Genomic DNA, 20343 nt, shown 5'->3' with positions numbered 1-20343 from the left:
ACCGGAGCCTCCGCTGTAAGTACCCGGCAACCAGGGCACGGGAGTATACAGCGCTGCTGGGGGAGGTGATGGAGCTGCAGCAGGAGATGTCTGACTGACATCTAACACAGACAGTGCCTCTGCTGCAGCCCCTGAAGTCTTCATTTTTCTTTTAAAAGCTTCTTCTCAGGGCTGCTAGAGCAGCCCCCCTGTTGTATGCCTGCTTACTGCATGGCACCAACTACAAAACTAACAGTTGTCGTCTCTTTTGCCTGCTACTGCATTGGACTGGTTAACAAAAGCTGAGTTCCTGTGCACGGAGGCGGGGTTATAGAGGAGGCGGCGCTATGCATTCTGGGAAGGTCAAAGCTTTGAACCTGTTGGTGCCTCGGATCAAGATCCTACTCTACACCCCAATGTCATTCCCTGTAGAGCTCAGTGTACCCTGCAGCAGAAAAAATTACAAAACCCAACAAAAGGTTACGGATTAATAGATCTACAGCAAAAAGGTCTACAATCATTAGGTTGACAGCATATAGTCGACAGTGAAAAAGGTCAAAAGGTCGACATAAAAGGTCGACACTGGAAACGGTCGACAGGTACAAAGAGTCAACACATGAAAAGGTTGATATGGAAAATGGTCAACACAGGAAAAGTTGAATGCAGCATTTTTGCATGTTTTTGGCGTTTTTTTTCCGCCATCTGAGCACGTGGAACACCAATTAGTGCACTGCGTCCCCTCGCATGGCTCACTTCGCTTGCCATGCTTCGGGCAGTTACTATTCCCATTCGTAGTCCAAGTGGATTGTAAAGTACTGTATGAAAAAGTTTAAAAAAGTGAGAAAAAAAACTCATGTTGACAATATGTTTGTCGACCATTTGAACCTGTCGACCTTTTGTACATATCAACCTTTTCTGTACCTGTTGACCTTTCATAGGTTGACCTAATGACCATGTCGACCTTTTGACCATGTCAACAATATGGTGTCGACCTACTGATCTAGACACTGCAGATCTATTGACCGCATACAAATATTCAAATGTCATGGCTACATAACATAAATCTCAGCACTTTCCAAACCCTGCAGGCTCTTATATGTGGACCAAGATGACCAAGAGAACTAACATTCCCCAAAGCAGAACTGTTTTATCTACAGGGAATTCCACTGAGGAATTCCACTGGAACCAGCTTAAGGACACTCAGTAAAGTGGTAGGAATTATTGTGGTTTGCATGCGGCGTATGGTATAGCACTAAATGCTGACGTTCATTTATAGTAGAGATGTGCATCGGACCATTTTTGCTGGATTTGGATTTGGCTCTGATTCATCATCCAGCTTTGAATTTGGATTTGCCAAACCACTGTGACTGGTTTTAGATTTGGATTTGCATTTGTTTTATCAAAAATTGACAAAAAAAAAAGCTAAAATCACATATTTTGACCACCTCACAGCTCACAATATATTTTTCACCAATACTGCCAAAAGGCTGCAGCGAGCTGGCAGGTTAAGTAAGCGACAGAACAACGGCACAAGTACACAGCGTACTGAGCTGCAGTGCACAGAATAGTGCAAACAATAGATCTACAGTATATATTTTTATTTTTTTGAAAAAAAGAAGAAGCTTGGTTCACAGGGCTTTGAACAAAGGGCACCAGCGTAAAGTGCATCATACAGTACAAACAATAGATCTATATGTAAGCGCGCCACACAGTACTAACAATAGATCTATATACAGTATATATATATATATATGTATTTTCTTTCTGTTTGTGAACTTGCAGCTCGGTTTAAACTGCACGGAATCACTGGGCTTATAGATACATGAACAAAGTGCACTAGGGTAAAGCGCACTAAACAGTCGAAATAAATATATATCTCCTATATAATAGCCCTATTCTGTGACTTTGTGACTCATTTGCTAACGCTGGGCGGAGTCACAACACTGGGCGGAGTTAGTCAAATGAGTCACAGATCTGGCCAAATCTATAGGAGACTAGAAGCAGAAGCAGATAGTATGGGCATGGCACAGGCAGGGATGCAGACCTCCCAGCTTTCTTTAGGCAGACAGGGGTGCATACCTCCCAGCTTTCTTCAGGCAGAAGGAGGGACACACACTCGGCGAAAAGGGGGCGTGGCTTCACGGGAGGGCCTCCGTTTTCGTCAGTGAGGGGGCATGCCCAGTGCTCTGTGAGCTGCTGGCATGCCCCCAGGGCTGATTATGAGTCCAGGGGGCCCAGGGCACTTGAGACAGGGGATCCCTATCTCATTGCTGTGCCTGCTGTGGGGTTGGGGGCGTGGCCTAATCGCGGGACGCGAGGCCACGCCCCCTTATGCAAATTCCAGGATTTATTTATTTTTTATGGAATTTTGGCCCCTCAGCTAGGGGTAAATGCAGAGGGGGTGGTCGCTCCCCCCTACACACCCGCACAGGCAGAAGAAAGCAGGGAGACTGCTGCCTCCCTGCAACACCACAGACCTGCCAACATGCAGCAGCGTGTGCTGACTGTAGCACAATGCTGCCGTTATTGCTGGCAGGACGGGGAAGCTTCAGAGCTGGTACAGAGCTACTCCAGGTGGGGGCCCCCTAAAACTGTGGGGCCAACGGTACGTACCCCCTGCCCCCCCCCCCCCTTAATCTGGCACTGATGCTGGAACCCCCCATTAATCCGTTCCCCTGATGCCCCCTCTCCCTCTGTCTCCACTATTCACCGCTGCTCATGCTAAGCAGAACAGCGAGTACAGGAGCTTTCCAACTGCCCCCCCCCACCCCCCACCCCACCCCACCACCGCGGGACACTGCGACCTGCGGGTGGGATAGCGGGACAGACCCCCAAAAATGGGACTGTCCCACGAAAATCGGGACATTTGGGAGGTATGGGGGTGTGTGAGGGGGTATGCCGTACAGACAGACGGGCACCGGCTCACTGTGTGCTTGACCCCCCACATCAGCATACTCAGCAGGGTCTCTCTGGCGCAGAGGAGCGTCACTTTCTGGCACACTCCACGCTTCTTAGCTGCAGTTTTGTGGGGCACCTGCCGCTGTGCAGGTTCCGTATTGCCTCTGTTATCTCCAGCCCCGGCAACCCCACCGCTAGCTGCAGCGCTCCCGCCCGCAGTGAGGTGCGCCCAGCTCCTTCACACACTTTAGCCGGCGGGCAGCGCTGCAGAAGTCCGCGCTGCTTGCAGGCTCCGACCCCCTCCTCCCTCCAGCCGCAGCGTCTCCTGGGGGCTAACCAGTCACTCCCAGTCTCCCCTTACCACAGTGCCCGGCAGCTGCGCGAGGTCTGCGGTGTGTGACTGAGGAGTGGGGGGAGGGATGCGGACGGGCAGAGGAAGCAGGACTCCAGCCTGAGAGAGTCAGCCATGCCAAGCCTCCACCAGCAGCAGATCCCAACAGGTTGGAGTGGAACAGCAGCAGCCAGCAGCAGTGACTCCGGTAAGACACATCTGTCTGTCACCACTGTTTTGTCCCTAATACCAATCTCTCCCGTGCCCTGTGTTCTGTCATGTCCCTGTCACCTCTGGCCTTGCCCTTCCACCCTTATCCTGGCCCTTTCACCCTTATCCTGGCCCTTTCACCCTTATCCTGGCCCTGTCACCCTTATGCTGGCCCTGTTACCCCTATCCTGGCCCTGTCACCCCTGTGCTTGCCATGTCAACCCTATACTGGCCCTGTCACCCCTGTCCTGGCCCTGCCGCCCCTACCCTGGCCCTGTCACCCCTATCCTGTCCCTGTCATTTCTGTCCTGGCCCCGTCGCCCCTGTCCTGGCCCTGTCACCCCTGTCCTGGCCCCATCACCACTGTTCTGACCCTGTCACCCCTGTCCTGGCCCTGCTACTACATACCCTCCAACTACCTTTTTGGCAGGTACAGTACCCGCAGCGCCTCCAGACCTCTCCCCAATGCACCACACCTCCGCACCTTCCCCTCCACCACATGCGGCACTCCACCCCTCCCCCACACGCTGTGCCTCCAGACCCCCTACACCACCCGTGGCTCCCACTCCTCCGCCCCTTCACCACCCACAGCACCTCCAGGCCTCCTCCACCATCCACCCCCCTTATATGTCTCCCCCCACACCTGCCCCCCTCCACCCGCAGCATCTGCAGACACCCTCCTCCATCCACGGTCCCCCCCTCCCCCACCAATGACAACCCCGCACCTGCCCCTCCACCACCTGCAGCACCTTCCCCATCCGGGCCCCAGCCCCACTTCCGCCGCCCCTCCACCCGCAGCATCTACAGACACCATCCGCAGTCCCCCCCGCACCCGCTACATTCTGTACATCGTGCCCTGCAGGTGCTGTTCACGGCGTCGCAAGGGGCTGCGCCTCCTTCACCATCGCACGCCCTTTCATTATGCAATATTTAACCACTAACAAAGGAATGCAGGTAATACTCCATATAATACAAATATTGAACCCCAGAAAGGCATGCAAGGGTTAAGGGGGCGTAGCCCCTTGTGACGGTGTGAAGAGCGCCCGTAGGGCGCGATGAAGCACCTAGTTTATATATATATATATATATATATATATATATAAATAATTATTATTTTTCTGTTTTTAACTTGCAGTTTGGTTCAAACTGCATGGATCACAGGGCTTAAAGAAGCACGTGAACAAAGATCAATAGGGTAAAGCGCAACAAACACTACAACTTACGGCAGAGTACAGCACAGCAGCATGCCACTATACACAGTCACTATACAGAGCACAGCCACTTATGAGTCTGGACACAGCACAAGCAGTATAGCCCCCTATATACAATCATTTATACAGCACAGCCACTTGTTAGTCTGGACACAGCATAGCCAGTATAGCCCCTATACATAGTCGCATATACGGCACAGCCACTTCTGAGTCTGGACACAGCACAGCCAGTATAGCCCCCTATACACAGTCACTTACACTGCACAGCCACATACCTCTAAACTTGTGAACTCCGTAACGCGTCCCGCGTTACGGAGTTCACAAGTTGGGAGGTATGTGGCTGTGCCGCCAAAAAGGGGGCCACCAAAAAGGGGGCAGGGCCTCTGCTAGGAGGGGTAGGTGGGGTCTCAGATAACAGCCTTCACTTATCTCATTATGGGGGTGTGCTCAGCACTGCCTGAGCAGCTGGGCAGCACACAGGATCACTACAATGCACTGTTTAGATGCCATGCACATGCGCATGGCATGTATCCAGAGAACACCTGCTTCTTTGCTCTGCAGAGGAGCGGTGATCACAGGTTCCCCAGCCTGCCCCCCCCCCCCCCCCCTCTTCATCATGGTACACTATGGCGGTTGTTGGGAGGGACAGCAGGAGAGTGTCCGAATAGGAAGGACAGGGACAGAATAGGGACAGTTGGGACGTATGCAGCCACTTGTTAATCTGGACACAGCACATTCAGTATAGATCCCTATACACAGTCACCTATACAGCACAGCCACTTGTGAGTCTGGACACATTAAGGCCAGTACAGCAGAGTACAGTGCAGCATACATCAGCGTGCAGCATACATCAGCGTGCAGCGTGCCCCCTATATAGAGTCACTTATACAGTACAGCCACTTGCGAGTCTGGACACATCACAGCCAGTACAGCAGAGTGCAGCATACATCAACATCTAGGTAGACAGCCATTAGGTTGACCTCATACAGTATGGTCAACATGCATTAGGTCGGCAGGGTCAAAAGGTCAGGTAAAAGGCAGACAGTGGGAAAGATCAACAGATACAAAAGTTTGACAATGTGAAAACACTGACATGACAATGGTCGACACAAGTTTTTTTTTTTTTTGGTGTCATTTTGTATGTTTCAACATATGTGACCACAATCTATAGAAACATGTGCGCTCATTACACGTCAGGGAATGTGGTTACTATTCCCAATCGTAGTCCACATGGATAGTAAAACAAGCAAAAGTTAGGAAAATATGTAAAAAAAATTCAAAAACTTGTGTCGACCATTTGTGTGTTGACCATTGTCATGTCGATCTTTTGAACCTGTTTACCTATTGCACCTGTCGGCCTAATGCATGTCGACCATATGGGGTCAACATATTGACTGTTGACCTAGACACTGTCGACCTACTGTATTATCTGAATACCATTTCTAGATTTACTGTACTTGTTGGAAGCATTATCCACACCTTATTACACCACTAGATGGCATAACAAGATCTGATGATACTAATAAGATCCTTTTGAATCTATACATTCTTTCTGTCCACCAGATGTCGCTTTTCCTAAACTACACTGTGCATGTGTCAAATAGCCAATTAAGTTTCTGGCGCGGCTCCCGCTGATTGGCTGACGGAACCTGTCATTTGGTACACAGTAGAACTGAACAGTGTGTTTGTCATGAATCCAGAGCTGCAGTTGAGGACTAAATCATTTGGTGTGTGAATCCACTAATTTTTAGGATACATACTGTATCTGCGGTGGTGTTAAGACGCACGCACACCTTTTGATACAGTGGTATCAGTTCAGGTTTCACGCTGTAATTTTAAATGCTTATTTATCATAAAAATAAATATGAGACAATCATGTGAGTATGCATTGCACTTGGCCTATGCCTGACATAACGCTTCCCTACCCTGTACCAACACTCCAGTCATAAAGAAATGTAAGTGCTAAATGTGCCAAAATGTGAAATACACACTTGTAGGAATTTTCTAGGTTGAAAATAGTAAAAAGAGACGTACAGCCAACTCTCCATGATCCTCTATACCACTATACCACTCTATCGGAGTGTCCATAACAATTTGTGTGTGTGTGTGTGTGTGTTTTTCTCTGAAAGTGCTTTTGCATTTTCCATTTTGTATTACAATTCAGATTTATTTAATTATAATAAGTAATAAGTAGGACTAATGCTTAACATTAACTTGTTCTTATTTCCAATTTCATCTATTTCTGAGTGTACTTTACATGTTTTAATATGTTTAGTCCATCTACGTATATTTAGATGTAATAGGAATAAACTGTAAAACATTGGTTTTACTGAAATATGTAAAATAAATCAAATTAAAACCTAATAACACCATTAATGTTAGAAAACATCACAACATGTTTGATCAAGGTTTCTAATTCAGTTTCATTTTCATTTAAACATTAATGTAAAAAAAACCTGGTTTAACCCCCCCTAAAAAAACTGTAAAAATAAATAAATTGCATTTATATATTTTCTGTGCAGGGTAAATACTGGCTGCATTTGCATGCAGCGCACAAATGTTAGACAGCTTTATTTTTACACTGCAATTTAGATTCCTGTTTGGACATGCCATACCCAAATCTAAATTTCTCTGCACGTTACATCTGCCTCACCTGCAGCGCAACATGGTTTTACCCAGGTGCAGTTACTTCATCTTTTTTGCATTGCTCCCAATTTAGCATCATCCTCAATGTGCAGATACAGTTTAGATCACATACTTTAAACAATGACATTGTTGTACATCCATTCAAAGCAGATCAATTTGTGAAAGTAGAAGTATATCTATATATTTATTTAATTATTTATTTATTTATGATAAATAAGCATTTAAAATTACAGCGTGAAAACAGATTTCCTCATAATTATTATGTGTTTAAGGGGAAAATGAAGTGCCATCAGAAGATGCTCTGATCCTTCAGCTGCAACTGGCCAAAGGACAAGAGAAGTTTGTTGAGTCACTGAAAATCCAACAAAAGACAATAACGGAACTGCAGCAGAAACTTTCAGAACAGCAGAGCTTACTGGTTAACCAACAGCGAGAAATTATAGAGCAACAGAGGAGGATGTATGAACAAATGGACATCATTAAAGGCCAGTACAGTATCCTCTTTGACACTGTGAAACATATGTCCTTCCAGAGCTTGCAGGAGGACATCCAGCAGTATTTTGAAGCACATCTTCAAGGATTGCAGAGCCAGGTCCGAAACCACCTCCAGAAAACTTACACTGTACACAAGATGGATGTGGATGCTAAAGTGATGGATGTAGGAAGGCCGCCACCCGATTGTGGAATTTGTGAAAGTGATGAGTTTTGCAATTTCCATAAGACGCCTCCACAGTGTGAGACATGCACTCTGTGTCCTGCTGGCTTCTTCCAACTGTCAGATTGTTCTGAAAACATTGACCGGATCTGCCAGGTGAGGAATGTCTTTATTTTATTGCCATGTTACGAAGCTTAGCTGTGAATTACTGTATGTTGCCAACTAAAAAAACAAAAGCTTTTATGTCTTTTGCTACACTACTGTACATTTCATGTCTGGACCTCTTTCCTTGCCACTTCCCTATGTTTCTTACTTTTACTTACTGCCATTTACCTTAACGCTTTTTTGTCGTTTACCTATGTCAGACTTACTCACAAAATGTAAGTTAGGAAAATGCAACGCAAATGCCGTTTTGTGACACCAAGCACCTACTTGTGTATTTGTAAAGGGATGTACATGAACTCACATGGCCGCAATGGTAACCTAATTGGAGGAGTGAGAAGGGTTTTGTTGAAGGACTTGAATATTAGGGATACACAGGAGTTGCCAGTAATCACAAGGTGTCATACACGTTCCATGGGAGACCTTCTGCATCTTCCAGGTGAACAGTACAGGGTTTATTTACCAAGAGTCGGGTTGTAAAACCCGTCATTGTGGGTTGTGGTTTTGCACAATATTTAAAAGGACAGTGCGTCTACCAGCAAGACTTACCTAGTAGAAGTACCCTTTTAAATATTGGGCAAAGACACATCAGGATACTTTAATGATAAATTTGATTTGCAACAGGGATGTGCAGTCAGGGGAGGCAGTGCCTCCCGTGTCATAATGATTAAAATAATTAAAAGAAGATATTTATAACATAGTCTGTTATAAATATCTTCTTTAATTATTTTAACCCCCCCCCGGCAAGAAATAGAAAATCCCTTCATCATAGGGTTGGAGGCAGCGGGAGAGGTGCTTCCCGCTGCTAACATTAAAGTCCGGGCAACAGGGGGCGGGCAGGGGGCAGGGCGAAGCAATGGGCTGTAAAAGCCCATTGAAATTGTATGGGGAAGTGGCACCACTACAGGTGCCTCAATGACAGGGGCGTGCATTCAGCCCACATGAATGCACGCCCCTGTCAATCCCCCAGAAGTGACTGGGCCAGCGGATCCACTGGATCCGCTGGCCAACAGGCATAATCGGTGGCGCAACACGGCCGGCACCGTGGCGGCGGGACCGGCGGGGAAAGAGTGGCTGGCGGCAGACCTGGATCCGAGAGTATCCAGCCCCTGCCAGCCACTCTGCAGAGTTCGACAGTGGAGAGCGGCTTCCAATTTCAAAAATGGCGCCTCAGCGTCATTTTTTAAATTTAAGATGGCCGCCGTGAGCCAATCAGGGCTCACCGCGTCATCGCCCCGCCCCCTCAACTGGCTTATATAAGCCAGCGTCGAGGTAGTGACGGCCAGTCCAGTGGCGGGGGGGAGCAGTCAAGAGCTCCCGAAGACCGAAGACACCGGAAGCCCTGGGGAGGTGGCAGCCATGCAAAAGAGCTTAAAGGCGCCGCCCACCAGGTGAAGACGCTGGAAGTCCTGGAGTGGGGGCGGCCAAGCAGAAGAGCTTAAAGGCCGCCTCCCCCAGGTGAAGGTCCTGCACAATAAAATACTAAAGCATCAGGTGTTGTGTTTTTATTTTAATATTTTCTTTACAGGCTGACTACGGGTGACAGCGGGCCCTTAATGTCCGGGCATGCTGGCACTTGTGGTTCTCCAAGTGCCGACATGCTTGGGCAGGCTTGCTGGGACCTGTAGGCCGACTGTAAAGAACAATATTAGTATGCCATGAACCCCGCACCCACCGCCACCAGGGGTGCAGGGCATAGCACTGGGCTTTCAGCCCAGTGCTGGTTGTTGCTCAGGAGGGGGGACCCCATTTAAATTTTGGGGGTCCCCACTTCCTGAAGAATTCCAACCCTGGGATGACTGGTTTGGGGGAGTGTTTAATGCTATGGCAGGGGGACCCCACACTGTGTGTCCCCCCTGCTATGGCATTACTCCCCCTGGCTGGTTCAGCATAGTCCTGGTCTTTATAAAAGAAGGGGAACCCTATGTTTTTTTTTTCTTTTCGGAGCACCATGTCAGGATACAGCCCTCCTGCACTGCCCGCGCTGCCAACCACATACCTGTTTAGCCTGACCACTGGCGTGCGTTCCACACCACTGCGCATGTCTGTGCTGTCTCACTACAAGCTCCCGGAGTCTTTTAACTCCCCTCGGGACCACGTGACCGCTCTCATCAACCTGTAGTTAACTTCCTGTCTCAGCTAAACTACAATACCCAGTGTACCATGCGCCATCCAGCGCCATTTTACTTACTATTATATGCGTGTCACAGTGCGTTCCACTCACTTTAACAGCTTATTAATGTACTATCAGGATGTTATTACGGCTGCGCAATTAGTGTATACTGGCTGGCTTTATCCTCCACAGTGGCCTTTACAAAGTGCATATCATACAAAACATACAATTTGGATAAAATCATTACACATATATTAAAATCCTCGGTAAACACAAAACAAATAAATACAGGACTTGGACTAGAATACCCCTTTATTGTCACTGCGCAAGGAACATCAAATTATCCCACTTACAGGCAGCACCTAAAGTTGATATTCTCATTTAACCCTCTAGGGGACACAGTGTCCAATTCAAAAATCCACTGTGCCTCCTCTTTAAGAGCATTTTGTCACGATCACCACCCTGCATTAACATGCAGGGTGATCTATTAACATGCATCTCAACATGGCCACTGAATGCTTCTTCTGCAAAAAATGTCTCGCCACAGGCTTATCACTGGATCCCTCCTGTATTGCCTCCCTTATAGACCGTCTATGATTTGCCATACACTCCCGAAAATTCCTAATAGTTTTACCTACATAATTTAGTCCACAGGGACATAATAATATATAGATAACATAGCTGGACTTACAAGAGAGCCAGTGTTTAATCGGAATTTTAACCCCTGTGTGTGGGTGAGAAAATTCTTTACCTGCCAACATTCCACTGCATGTCGTGCACCCTGTACACCGAAAGCAGCCTACATTTTTCTTCCTTAACCATGATTTAGTTGTTTGTTTATCAAAGTTCTTCGTAGGACACATTAAAAGCTGTTTCAAGTTTGGCCCTCGCTTAAAAGCCACCAATGGGCGTTTACTTAAGCCTTCTAGATTTCTGTCCTTACTCACAATTGGCCAATGTTTCTTGACAGAATCAGCTAACATCATGGCTCTTGTATTAAATTGGGTGGTCACCACAAATGGAGCTTCTAATTTTGGGTCCTTCACAGTTTTAACATTGGAGCATATCTTTTTTGCCTTCACCAAGCAGTGATTCACCAATCTGGCAGAATAACTTCTCTCAACAAACCGCTCCCTCATTTCTTCAATCTGAATTTGTACCAGATCTCATTCTGAATTATTACAAATGACCCTAACATATTGGGACACTGGAAGGCCCTCAATCAAAGCCCTCGGGTGGTGACTAGTCTCAAATAACAATGTATTCCTATCAGTTAATTTCCTAAACAAGGTGGTACCAAGGGAATGACCCTTCTTGAAAAGTACTATATCCAAAAATTCTATTCTTTCACTTTGAAAATTACTAGTAAATCTTATTGGGCTATCAATAGAATTTAATTCACTAACCATCTCATGAAATGCTTCAGGGGAACCTCCCCAAAGGAACAAAATATCATCAATAAAGCGAAAGTAGTGTAGGATGCTGGAACGTCCATTTGTATCTACTCATAAACAGATTTTCATATGCTGGCGCCAAATTTGAACCCATTGCGGTCCCAGCACCCTGCACAAAGTACGCATCACCATACTGAAAATTATTATTTTCAAGTACACAAGAAATCAGATCACAAATAAAATTAATAGGCGGCCCAATAAAATCCGTCTTCTCCAGGGCTCTCCTTATGGTCTCTACCCCCTGTACATGTGGGATCACTGTATACAGCGAGGTCACATCTAATGTGGCAAAGTACACATTCTCAAAATTTAGCGTTAATTCCTTAAGTTTTGACAACAAGTGGGGTGTATCCCTAATATAGCTCAAACTTTGTTTTACTATCGGCTGCAGCAAAAAATCAACATACTGAGCAATAGGATGTAGAACTGAGTTTTTGGCTGACACTATCAGGCGTCCAGGCGGAGCCTCCAAAGACTTATGTATCTTCGGTATACTATAGAACACAGGGCATACCGGATTGTTGACGGTTAGGAGTCTTACAAGTGCTTCATCCAACCATCTATTATTAAGACCTACAGCTAACAAGTTGTCAACCCTCTTCTTTATATCCAACATCGGATTCCTATTCAACTTGGTATAAACTTCATTATTGGACAATTGATCCCTGATATCTTTATCATAAAAATCAAAGTCCAAAACCACCACAGCTCCTCCTTTATCTGCAACCCGGATCACTATCTGCTCATTCTTGCGAAGTGAGGAAATAGCCATCCTTTGTTCATTAGTTAAATTATATCGTACATGATGTTATTTATTATTCTCAATGTAATCCTGTTCTACCATTCGCATAAAGGTCTTAATGCTGGGATTTACAGATACCGGGTCGAAAGTACTAGGCAGACCTTTTAATGATCCATATTTATTCACCACATCCATGGTATTATTCTTAAAACATTCTTTAAGAAGTAGTTTCCTACCCATTTTATACAGATCAACCTGAAAATCAAACCTACTGCCAACAAACGTGGGTACAAAAGTCAAACCTAAAGCTAATACAGACTCCTCAACTGGTGTCAACGAATACCTTGATAGATTAAATACATTGTCAACTAACGCTTGTTTCTTGCTCTGTTTCTTCTCCCTCCCCCCTCTCCTCATGTGCGGCCGCCTTTTTCTCTCAGGCCTGTCCTGCCAGGCACACCTTGAGCAACCCCTAATAAATTACTCGCCCCACTTGGTGGCAGACCTTCAGCCTGTTCAACATCTGAGGAAGAGTAGGAGGAGTCAACAGTGAAAGAATGACCACGTTTAAACTGACGTTGTCGTTGTCTTGGTATATTTCTCCCATCACCCGTCAACCATCTATATACATTATGGTTTTTATAATCACCCTGAACCACATCCAATTTACTCCTCTTAAATGCTACCAAATCTTTTTTGTAGCACTCAAGGTTGGTGGACAATTTTTCCAGCCATTTGTCTGTCTTATCATGTATAAGTTTTTGTTGAAATTGTGTCTTAAATTCAGATAATTCTGATTTGTTTTTTTTTAACTCACTACCAACTTCCTCAATTACCAGGAGGATCAGGTCCATAGAACATTTATTTAAAACGCTGCACCACTTACTACAAAATGTAGTGTTGGTGCGGCCTATCGTTGGAATATTCTGTATCCTGAACCCCCTGGGAATTTTTTTCTGTCTGAAATAATCAGACAGAAACTGTCCGTGTAAAACCAAATCAATCTCACGTTTAGATAATCTTAATAATTTATGATACAAATCAAGGACTGACTCTACCGGTAGTCCACCAAATTCCTCCTGTACAAATAACACCTTTTCTGCATAATCCTCAGTCAAGCTTAACTGTATATTCTCAGCCTGAGCTAATAAATCTTCATCCAAAAATCTTGTCCCCACCTGTGACATAGTGAACCACAGCCACAAAGGCAGATAATCCAAAAATGATGTTCCCTGAGCAGTGACCCAGTCCAAGTCCTCTCCCTTTACACAAAAAATATTCATACAAAGACACAATTACAGTGCAGCTTTAGTAGTACAGGAAAATATTTCCAAAAAACATCAACATTTTTTCTGCAAACAATAGTATAGTGTAATACACACTTATACCCATCTGCTGATACAGAGGTGATTAACCTAATATCCTCACACGATTGTGATCTAATTATTGTTTAAAATTGCTTGATATTATTACTCACTGAGTGCGCCCTCATCTTCTTTTCTTACATGTGCTAAAGCAACAGCTGATGGTTAAAGCTGCTGAGGTTGACACCAATTGGTCTACACACCTTAGGACGACACCTGAAATAGGTCGACACGGACAAAAGGTCGACATTAGTTTTTATGTTTTTGTGGTGTCGTTTTATTCGTAGAGTGACCGGGAATCCCAATTAGTGCACCGTGTTTGCTCGCCATGCTTCGGGCAAGGTGCCTCGCTCCGCTACCGCTGCGCTCGGCACAGGTTACCGTTCCCAATTGTAGTCCACGTGGATCGGAAAATATGAAAAAGTTCAAAAGATGAAAAAAAAAGTGAAAAACTCATGTCGACCTTGTTCATGGCGACCTTTTGTCCATGTCGACCTAAGGTGTGTCGACCAATTGGTGTCGACCTTTTCGATGACGACCAGGAATCTGGATACCCTTACACCTTGTGGAGAACGAACTATATATATCAAGAGACTTTGAAACACTGGTTGCGCAATCATATCCTATATATATATATATATATATATATATATATATATATATATATATATAAAACAAAATAATCCTTGTTGCGCTTTAACCAAGGTATTCCTTTTATGATATACCTTTTGAGTGTGATTCAAAATATAACGTTAAACAAAAATAGTCTATTAATTATCGTATGCTGCTACCTCAAATAGAAGCCCCTTGCCAAAATGGGCCTAAGAGAAATAATATAAAATAGTTTTATTTGAGGAGCGCTATAATTAATTAGAAATGTCTCAATTGGTTAAAAACAACTTAGAATAGTAGAGAATATGAACTGAGGAATGGCTGTTATTACCTCAATGCACACACCCAATGTATTCATATATATAAAGATTAATTTATTAAAATTGTTAAAATATTAGAGATTTCATTTTCACAAAACAGTTTTACACCAAAAATAGCAATGACAACTTTCAGGCTTTTAATAGCCCATTCACTTTTCCAGATATAACATATAGTTTTCACCCAACGCTTTTCGTGTTAGTCGACTTCTTCAGGGGTGTTAATTTTCTTTATATTTTCAGATTTTTTAACGATATGATTTCCATTCATTGCTGACTGGTGCAGGTTATGCACCTTAATGTAGTAGTAAACAATTTTGCTGAGATAATAGCAGTTCTCCTTTTTAAATTAAAGATTGTTTTTTATATTTCTATAGTAGTCTTATTTGAATTCCACCGACAGAATGATTTGTAATCTGAGTTCGTACTGTGGATTCTTAGGGGGAGATTCAAATGATTGAAAAATCAGTTGGGAGTTTTCTCTAACGTCCTAGTGGATGCTGGGGACTCCGTAAGGACCATAGGGAATAGACGGGCTCCGCAGGAGACAGGGCACTTTAAGAAAGAATTTGGATTCTGGTGTGTTCTGGCTCCTCCCTCTATGTCCCTCCTCCAGACCTCAGTTTGAATCTGTGCCCGGACGAGCTGGGTGCCACTTAGTGGGCTCTCCTGAGCTTACTAAAAAGAAAGTATTTTGTTAGGTTTTTTATTTTCAGAGAGATCTGCTGGCAACAGGCTCTCTGCTACGTGGGACTGAGGGGAGAGAAGCAGCTCTACTCTCTGTAGCTAGGTCCTGCTTCTTAGGCTACTGGACACCATTAGCTCCAGAGGGATCGTACACAGGATCGCACCCTTGGTCGTCCGATCCCGGAGCCGCGCCGCCGTCCCCCTCGCAGAGCCAGAAGACAGAAGCCGGTGTCAGAAGCAAGAAGACTTCGAAATCGGTGGCAGAAGACTCCAGTCTTCATATGAGGTAGCGCACAGCACTGCAGCTGTGCGCCATTGCTCCCACACTAAACCCACATACTCCGGTCACTGTAGGGTGCAGGGCGCAGGGGGGGGGCACCCTGAGCAGCAATTAGAGACCTCTTTGGCAAAAGTTAGCATAATATACAGTTGGGCACTGTATATATGTATGAGCCCCCGCCAAAATTGTACATGAAAGCGGGACAGAAGCCCGCCGTCGAGGGGGCGGGGCTTCTTCCTCAGCACTCACCAGCGCCATGTTTTTTCTCCACAGCACCGCTGAGAGGAAGCTCCCCAGTCTCTCCCCTGCAGTTACACGGTAGAAGAGGGTAAAAAGAGAGGGGGGGGCACATAATTAGGCGCAAAAATCAATATAAACAGCAGCTACTGGGTTAACATTAAGTTACTGTGTTATTCCTGGGTTAATAGCGCTGGGGTGTATGCTGGCATACTCTCCCTCTGTCTCTCCAAAGGGCCTTATGGGGAAATTGTCTTCAGATGAGCATTCCCTGAGTGTGTGGTGTGTCGGTACGTGTGTGTCGACATGTCTGAAGTAAAAGGCTCCCCTAAGGAGGAGATAGAGCAAATATGTGTGTGTGAGGGTGTCTCCGTCGACTACGCCGACACCTGTTTGGATATGTGTAATTAAGTGCTAAGGTGAATTTATTGCACAAAAGATTAGAGAACAGACAGGGAATCTACCCATGTCTGTCCCTATGTCGCAGAGACCTTCAGAGTCTCTTAATGATCACTATCCAAAATAATAGACACTGATATCGACACAGAGTCTGACTCCAGTGTCGACTACGATAATGCAAAGTTACAGCCAAAATGGCAGAAAAGTATTCAATATATGATTATTGTAATAAAAGATGATTTGCATATCACTGATCACTCATCTGTCCCTGACACAAGGGTACACATGTTTAAGGGGAAGAAAGCTGAAGTAAATTTCCCTCCTCTCATGATGAAAAAGAGCGGGAATCTCCAGACAAGAGACTGCATTTTCCCACAAAGAATTCTCAGGCAGTATCCTTTCCCCACTAGGGCCAGGATAGGATGGGAATCTTCCCCTAGGGTGTCACGTTTGCCCAAAAGGGTAGCCCTGACGTAACAGCTATTCTCAGGGATCCTACAGATAGCGTGCACATTCTGGTACACTACTCAGACCGGCGATTGTGTCGGCATGGGTTTATAGCGCTGTGGCAGCGTGGACAGGTACCTTATCAGCAGAGATTGAGACCCTAGTATGTATATAGATATATAGATATATATATATATTAAAGATGCTGTCTTAAGAGATATGTATATATAAAACATGCCCAAAGAGACATGAGTATACTGGGTCCTAGAGTCAAAGCTATGTCGATTTCTGCTTGACGTGTCCTGTAGAATATGCAATGGACAGATGATGCCGACTTAAGAGGCATATGGAAGGCTGAGGATTGTGTGGAGAAGGGTTCTCGGACCTGGTCTCCACAGCTATAGCTGGTAATTCTGATATTTTGCCTTATATTCCTGCACAGCCTAGGAAAGCACGACATTATCAAATGCAGCCTTTCGAATAAAGAAACAAGAAAGTCCGAGGTGCGTCCTTTCTTGCCAGAGGCGGGGGCAGAGGAAAGAAGCTGCACAACGCAGCTAGTTTCCAGGAACAGAAGTCCTCCCCGGCCTCTACAAAAATCCACCGCATGTCGCTGGGGCTCCACAGGCGGAGCTAGGCCCGGTGGAGGCACGCCTTCGTAAGTTCAGCCACAAGTGGGTTCACTCCCTGTTAGATCCCTGGGCAATAGATATTGTGTCTCAGGGATACAAGCTGGACTTTGAGAAGATGCCCCCTCACCGACGGCCCTGCCGGCTTCCCCCCACGAGAGGGAAACAGTGTTAACTGCAATTCACAAATTGTATCTTCAACAGGTGGTGGTCAAGGTTCCCCTCCTTCAACAAGGAGAGGGTTATTATTCGACCATGTTGTAGTCCCGAAACCAGACGGTTCGGTCAGACCCATATTGAATTTAAAATCCCTGAACATATACCTGAAAAGGTTCAAGTTCAAGATAGAATCGCTAAGAGCGGTCATTGCAAGCCTGAAAAGGGGGAGATTTTATGGTGACTCAGGACATAAAGGATGCATACCTTCATGTCCCCATTTATCCACCTCATCAGGCGTACCTCAGAATTGCGGTACGGGATTGTCATTACCAATTTCAGACGCTGCCGTTTGGTCTCTCCACAGCCTTGAGAATATTTACCAAGGTAATGGCGGAAATGATGGTGCTCCTGCGGAAGCAAGGTGTCACTATTATCACGTACTTGGACGATCTCCTCATAAAAGCGAGATCAAGAGAGCAGTTGCTGAACAGTGTATCACTTTCTCTGGAAGTGTAACGGCAACACGGCTGGATTCTATATATTCCAAAGTCGCAGTTGGTTCCTACAGCTCATCTGCCTCTCCTAGGCATGATCCTAGACACAGACCAGAAAAGGGTTTATCTCCCGATAGAGAGAGCTCAGGAGCTTGTGTTACTGGTCAGGAATCTATTAAAACCAAAACAGGTGTCAGTGCATCACTGCACTCGAGTTCTAGGAAGGAGGGTGGCATCATACGAGGCCATTCCCTTCGGCAGATTCCATGCGAGGACCTTCCAATGGGACTTACTGGACAAAGTGGTCCGGATCACATCTTCAGATGCATCGGTTAATCACCCTATCCCCCAGGGCCAGGGTGTCTCTCATGTGGTGGCTGCAGAGTGCTCACCTTCTTGAAGGTCGCAGATTCGGCATTCAGGACTGGGTCCTGGTGACCACGGATGCAAGCCTCCGAGGGTGGGGGGCAGTCACACAGGGAAGAAATTTCCAAGGGCTGTGGTCAAGGCAGGAGACCTGCCTTCACATCAATATCCTGGAACTAAGGGCCATATACAACGCCCTAAGTCAAGCGGAGACCCTGCTTCGCGACCAACCGGTTCTGATTCAGTCAGACAATATCACCGCAGTGGCTCATGTAAACCGCCAAGGCGGCACAAGGAGCAGGGTGGCGATGGTAGAAGCCACCAGAATTCTTCGCTGGGCGGAGAATCACGTAAGCGCACTGTCAGCAGTGTTCATTCCGGGAGTGGACAACTGGGAAGCAGACTTCCTCAGCAGGCACGACCTCCAACCAGGAGAGTGGGGACTTCATCAAGAAGTTTTCATGCAGATTGCAAGTCAGTGGGAACTGCCACAGGTGGACATGATGGCATCCCGCCTCAACAAAAAGCTGCAGAGATATTGCGCCAGGTCAAGAGACCCTCATGCGATAGCTGTGGACGCACTGGTGACACCGTGGGTGTTCCCGTCGGTCTATGTATTTCCTCCTCTTCCTCTCATACCCAAGGTGCTGAGAATCATAAGGAAAAGAGGAGTGAGAACAATACTCTTTGTTCCGGATTGGCCAAGAAGGACTTGGTATCCAGATCTGCAAGAAATGCTCACAGAGGACCCGTGGCCTCTGCCTCTAGGACAGGACTTGTGCAACAGGGGCCCTGTCTGTTCCAAGACTTACCGCGGCTGCGTTTGACGGCATGGCGGTTGAACCCCGGATCCTAGCAGAAAAAGGCATTCCGGATGAGGTCATTCCTACGCTGATAGAGGCTAGGAAGGATGTGACGGCTCAACATTATCACTGTATATGGCGAAAATATGTGGCTTGGTGTGAGGCCAGGAATGCCCCTACGGAGGAATTCCAGCTGGGCCTTTTCCTTAACTTCCTACAGTCGGGAGTGACTTTGGGCCTTAAATTGGGTTCCATTAAGGTTCAGATTTCGGCCTTATCCATTTTCTTTCAAAAAGAACTGGCTTCTCTGCCTGAAGTTCAGACGTTTGTAAAGGGAGTGCTGCATATTTAGCCCCCTTTTGTGCCTCCAGTGGCACCTTGGGATCTTAACGTGGTGTTGAGTTTCCTGAAATCACACTGGTTTGAACCACTCAAAATGGTGGAAGTAAAATATCTCACGTGGAAGGTGGTCATGCTATTAGCCTTGGCTTCGGCTAGGCGTGTGTCAGAATTGGCGGCTTTGTCACATAAAAGCCCTTATCTGGTTTTCCATGCGGATAGAGCAGAATTGCGGACCCGCCCACAATTTCTGCCGAAAGTGGTTTCATCCTTTCATATAAACCAACCTATTGTGGTGCCTGTGGCTACTACTGACTTGGAGGATTCCGAGTCACTGGATGTGGTCGGGGCTTTGAAGGTTTATGTAGCCAGAACGGCTAGAGTCAGGAAAACTGAGTCGCTGTTTATCCTGTATGCATCCAACAAGCTGGGTGCTCCTGCTTCAAAGCAAACTATTGCTCGCTGGATCTGTAACACGATTCAGCAGGCTCATTCTGCGGCTGGATTGCCGCTTCCAAAATCAGTAAAAGCCCACTCCGCAAGGAAGGTGGGCTCTTCTTGGGCGGCTGCCCGAGGGGTCTCGGCATTACAGCTTTGCCGAGCGGCTACTTGGTCAGGTTCAAACACTTTTGCAAAGTTCTACAAGTTTGATACCCTGGCTGAGGGGGACCTTGTGTTTGCTCATTCGGTGCTGCAGAGTCATCCGCACTCTCCCGCCCGTTTGGGAGCTTTGGTATAATCCCCATGGTCCTTACGGAGTCCCCAGCATCCACTAGGACGTTAGAGAAAATAAGATTTTACTTACCGGT

General features: G+C 46.1%; 1 protein-coding gene across 3 annotated transcripts in view; it reads left to right on the top strand.

Moving 5' to 3' along the window:
• The window catches only part of LOC134927342 (uncharacterized), a 61686-nt gene that overhangs the window by 15990 nt on the left and 25353 nt on the right, over positions 1 to 20343 (top strand). For all 3 annotated transcript variants that reach the window (XM_063921648.1, XM_063921650.1, XM_063921649.1), the window contains exon 3: positions 7548 to 8086. In XM_063921648.1, coding sequence (XP_063777718.1) covers positions 7548 to 8086 — 539 coding nt within the window. The remainder of the gene's footprint in view (positions 1 to 7547; positions 8087 to 20343) is intronic.

This window comes from Pseudophryne corroboree, chromosome 5 (assembly GCF_028390025.1).
Source record: "Pseudophryne corroboree isolate aPseCor3 chromosome 5, aPseCor3.hap2, whole genome shotgun sequence".
Classification (NCBI taxonomy): domain Eukaryota; kingdom Metazoa; phylum Chordata; class Amphibia; order Anura; family Myobatrachidae; genus Pseudophryne; species Pseudophryne corroboree.
This window is presented reverse-complemented; position numbering and strand designations above follow the sequence as displayed.